The 5,238-nt window shown below is 49.4% G+C and overlaps 1 protein-coding gene across 1 annotated transcript; it reads right to left on the minus strand.

Moving 5' to 3' along the window:
• Positions 1-3,408: 3,408 nt before the first annotated feature.
• FGFBP1 (fibroblast growth factor binding protein 1) lies at positions 3,409-4,238 on the minus strand. Its single transcript, XM_045834678.1, is given in 3 exon segments — positions 3,409-3,552; positions 3,586-3,746; positions 3,749-4,238. Coding segments are annotated over 3 exon segments (795 nt in total).
• Between the last annotated feature and the right edge of the window lie 1,000 nt (positions 4,239-5,238).

A 5,238-nucleotide genomic window follows, 5' to 3' on the forward strand; every position in this document is an offset into this window, starting at 1 on the left:
TGCAAAACGAGAACACGTGAGAAACCCTCTCTAATTCTCTCTGTGTAGGACCTGGGAAACTATCAGTGTCTCACCTCTCTTCCCCAGGCTTTCCTCTGATTCTGTTAACCCCCGGGGAGAGGGAAGTTTCAGGACACCCAAGGACTGAGGCCAGTTAGAGACCTTCTTCCCCCATCCAAGACAACACTAGGCAACGGTCACACACTCTCCACACCACTCCCAGCCTTCTGCCCCCGGGGCTGGTGTTTTAAAGCATAGATTTCATTATTATTCAGGTGGGGCGAGGCCCACAGACCAGGAGATGGCTGCCGTTGGAAAAACGGTTTGTTATCACCCACATCGGCCCGAAGGAGGGGGCACACCACATCATAACGGGGCCGTACTGGGAAGCACCAGGTGGGTCAGGAGGCAGAGAGAGGAGCAGGAGCCTGCACTGTGGTTTCCGCAGGAGGCAATAGGTGAGGAAGGCTGAGAGGCTCAGAACTGGCTGGTCTGGATGGCGTCAGCAGGCTCTCAGGTGTAGGGAGGGTGCCGGTTGCGTGGCGCCTGCCCTGGCGTGATGAGGGTGTGGGAATCAGCCTGGAGTGTGAGAGTCCCGTGAGAGCCCAGTGAGGGAGGCGTGTGGGGCGGGGTTTGTGTGTGAAAGGAGCACGTGCAGGGGGTCTTCTGTTGTCCCTAGACATCGGCTAGCCCCAGGTGTGCACACTCTGGGGGTCAGCCAGGCCCCAAGATGACAAAGCATCAGGAAACAGAGGGGGTGGAGGAGCCGAGCAAAACAGAAAAAAGAAGGAAGAACTCAAAAATATATATATATATCATGATTAGTCCCATGGGGCAGTGGCCTTGGCTCTGTCATAGGCTCAGAACAGAGGCTCTGCAAGCTCTGTGGCCTCGAGCAGGTGGCCACTTGGAGGGTACGAGATGTCCTGAGTCCTCGTGCCCGCCCGGGTTGAGGGTCACCAATTTTATACACTGGAAGGGACCCTAAGGAGGCTAGCCATTCGTCTGGCCTGGTTGGTTCTCTGTGTTCACATCATCTAGACCAGAGCAGATTACTGTTTAATGGCCCCTGGAAATGTTTTCCTTTTTCAGGACTGTGGAGAATGGAAATGTGTGAGTGGGCTGGGGGCGGGGGGCGGACAATCTGTGCAGACGGTGAGAGAAAATGCCCCTGTGGTGTGGCCAGAGGGCCAAGGGGAGGGTCTGGGCTGTGAGGTCTGTTCTCTCGGGAACAGGGATAAAGTTTACAGGTCAGGTCTCTCTTACAGCGACTCTGCCATCTTTGATATTTCTGAACATGTCAAACATGCCCCAGCTATTGAAATACAAATGCCACAAAAAATGAATTATTTTCCTTTTTTGTTTGCTGTTATTTCCTTCCCCTAGACTGATGCCTGGCATATAATAGGAGCTCATAGCTTATTCATTAATGTCAGGGATGTGTACTGACTGTCCATCTGTTTAGAGCACCTTTACCCAAGAGAGTCACCTGGCTTGATTCCTCACTTCATTTAGGTCGACTCAGAAGTCACCTCCACAGAGGGGCCTCCCTTAACCACCTCATCTAAAACTGGTTATCTCCATCACTTCTAGCCACTCCTCCTCCTTTACTTTTCCCCTTTGACACTTGTATATTGGTGAGTTTATCACTAGTTTTCCACGGGTAGGTCCGTGGGGACAGAACAGCCATCTCTTGTGGACTGCTGTATGCCCAGCTCCTGGAAGAGTCTGACAGAGTCTGTGCTCAGTAAAGTATGTGTTAAATGGCTGAGTGAAGGAAGGAATGCATGTATACTCCATGGGAAGAGTTAGCCCGGTGCCTGGACATAGAAAGTAAGGGGCAGGATGGGCAAAGGAGGGCAAAGGGAGAAAAAGTGGGACAACTGTAATAGAATAATGATTAAAAAATGATTTAATAAAATATAAATAAAATTTAAAAATAAATAAAAAAGTAAATAAACATAAAAAAAGAAAGTAAGAGATAAATGTTGTGTCACTGCTGATGATGATGAAGAAGAAGAAGATGATGATGACAAGGACATTCAAATGTACTCTGAGGCTGTCACACTCCAGGTTGGCCACTGACAAGGCTCAGTGTAGGTCCTGGTAGGACAGCAAATGTAAAATGCCACTCTCCTGCTCCACTGGCCGTGCCTCCCTGCCACCTGCTCTGAAGAGGCTCCAAAGCACAGTGTGCTTTCACTGTGAGGAGCCAGCTCTGGCTCCTCACTTTCTGTTCTTTGTGGAACTGTGACAAGGCAATAGGGACAGTCCGTATGCTCTCCCAAGCTGTTGCATTAAAACATTTTCAGATCCTTCATACTAATGTGTAAATGACTAACCATGGTGCCATCCTCGTGTCTCACCACATTCCAGCCATGTGGCCTTTTCCCTCTTCTATGATTTTCTACTATCTTCGCTTTTATGCATGCTGTCATCTGCCTAATGTGCCTCCAATCTGCCCTGTTTCCTTCCTAATGATACTCTCACTAGATTCCAGCTCCAGTATCACCTCTTTCTTGAAGTTCAGCCTGAAATCTTCCAGCAGTTTCTTCCTCCCTCTCTTTGGTTTATCATGCTCCCCCACCCCCATCCTTTCCATCAGTCTTTATCAGGAGGTACTGTTCTTACCCAGACCTCTTCCCCCAAGCCAGAGATGAGCTCCTCCAGGTCAGGGGTCCTGCCTATGGTGCCTGGTAATGGGCAGCTCTGACTTGAGCCGGTAGAGGGTGTTTATCCAGCCTGTGGACTTGCCTTATAGACTCCAAGGTTCAAATCCTGCGTCCTCTCCTACTATCTGTGAGACCCTGACAGGTGTCTCACCTCATGGCACAGGTGCCCCACTTGAAATCAGTACAGTGAGGCTCAAACACCACAGACCAAGGGGATGGAAGTATAAAGAGAGGGGTTTGGGGTCTGTCACTTTATGGGGTGACTTGGGATGGGTTGGGAACAGGAAGTCATTCCTTAGATTTTTTATTTTTTGCACTGATATATAGGGTCCTGCTTGTAAGTCCACTGGAACAACACACAGAGAAACCAAACAGTGGTTGAATGTATTTTTGAAAAATGCACAGAACTTTGTTAACTTTGTTAATTCATCAGAAAGTGCACTGCACTGAGATCATCCTTCTGGCTCATTCAAGCTCAAAGACGGCTCTCCCCTGCTCAGACGCACATAGCTCTGCGGGCCATGGGAACATGGAGGGAAACAACTGCTGAAAATCACACCTAAGGAAGTGAGTATAAATCAAACTCCAAAACACAAAACGGAAATTACAAAATCTGCTTAAATAATGTCCCGCATGCTTGTAGCACAAACGTTCATCGTACAGAGAACTTGGAGCTGTACAGTGTCCTGAAGGGCTGGACATGACACCTAATGGACTCTGTTCTCTTTCGGCCTCATTAGCATGGATTACCCTGCACCGTGATGATGAAGAATTTGCAGAGAGAGCCCCAGGCCTCCCCACAGTACTCCACGGCTGTCTTCTGCAGTTTCAAGCCTACGTCCTCCAGACACTCGGGATCACTGGAGCCCAAGGTCTTGGGCTCTGCAGGGCCAGAGAGGGGGTTCTCTTTTACCTTGTCAGGCTCCATAGGAGAGGCCTCGTTGACTGTGCTCTGCTCGCTGGGAGACGGCTCCATGGACCCCTGGCTAGATTTCTTCCTAATTAGAGTAGAGTTCAGCAGCCTGAGATTGGATTCTGGAAATTTCTTTCGTCACATCCTGGTCTTCAGGATGCCCTGGAGTCCCCACAGATGACTTTTTGAGAGCGCAGGCTCCGGCCGATGTGTTTCCAGTAGCTCTTCTTGTTCCACTCCAGGCACGAGGTTGGGTCACCAGTAAAGAAACAGGAAAACTTCTCATCATGTCGGGCGCAGTCAACCTTCAAGATGATGCTCTTCTCCTTCTCAGTCACCAGCCACCTGCAGTCAGCCTGGTCTCGGGTGACAAACATGCCCTTGGTCAGGTGCTTGGGTGGCTGGCGTCTCTGCTCAGTCTGGGGCTTGCCCAGGGTGGTGGCTTTGCCAACGTGTCTATTTTTTACTTCTTGTTTGCCGTCCACCAAGAACACCTGAGCAGCCAGAAGGAGAAAGGAGAGCAGGGTGAGGCTGTGCATCCTCACATCTTCAGTTGGGTGGGAACCTGGGTGACAACAGGCAGGTGAGCCAATGCCGGGCACCCGTTGAGCAGTGCAGGGCTGCAGGCTGACCCTCCCTTCACACTGATGCATGCTGGCTTGCTTAGGAGTGAGATCAAGAAGCCTTCCGGTTCCTGGAATTACTAGACAAGGAGCCTGTCTATTCATATTTCTGCTTGACTGGAGTGTTGGATATCAATATCTTACTACTCTTCATTCTTTCCTTGCCTACTCTCTGACCCTTATTAACTCTCACTCCCTCATTCATGCCCTCCTCTTCTCCTGCATTTGCTCACTCACTGATGCCTTTATTCATTCAATCAACAAGTGTTTGTGGGGCACCTACCACATGCCATGCACTACATTAGATGTTAAATGTATCAAGGTAAATAAGAAAGTCTCACATCTTAAAAACTCAGGAGCAACACTTTGGGGAGTCTTAATAGCACTGACCAGGAGTCTGTCTCAGTTGTGTCCTCAACTTTATCTTGGGCAAGTCACCCTCCCCCTCTGGGTCTCAGTTCATTTACCTGAAAATCAAGGTGTTGAATGAGACAACAGCCCACTCTCCTAGAGCTGCAGTGAGCTGGATTTCTAGCTCACATTCTGCATGGACTCAGAAGGCCACGCTATGAGAAAGGACATGATAAGTGACAGGAAAGGTGATGTCTGACTGTCTGACCCAAGGTTAAACATGCACAAGATTTGCACCCTCCGAGATGGGTGGGTTTGTGAGGAGCAGCATCTGGGATGAAGTAAGAGCCCAAGGAAAGGCACGGAGGAGGGGAGATCATCCGATTTGACTGGGCAAAGTGACCCGGGGTGGATAAGGGTGAGTTTCCAGCAGGGCATTTAGACTGTGGTGGCACAGTGCAGGGCATCTACGGTGCTCTTAACCATGCATTTGAGAATAAATCATTGAACAAATAGGATAACCTTAAATGCTACACTAACCTATGTGGATTTTACCAGGTGGTCAACCATACCACGCTTGAAAGGAGAAGAGAAATAGCACTTCTGCACTCCACCAGTATCTGATTCCTGCCTTGTTAATCCGCACAAGAGCCCTCCCTGGCAGCTAAGAGTAAATCTC

Source organism: Phyllostomus hastatus, unplaced genomic scaffold, assembly GCF_019186645.2.
Source record: "Phyllostomus hastatus isolate PE091 unplaced genomic scaffold, TTU_PhHast_1.1 phas_contig_196, whole genome shotgun sequence".
NCBI classification, from domain to species: domain Eukaryota; kingdom Metazoa; phylum Chordata; class Mammalia; order Chiroptera; family Phyllostomidae; genus Phyllostomus; species Phyllostomus hastatus.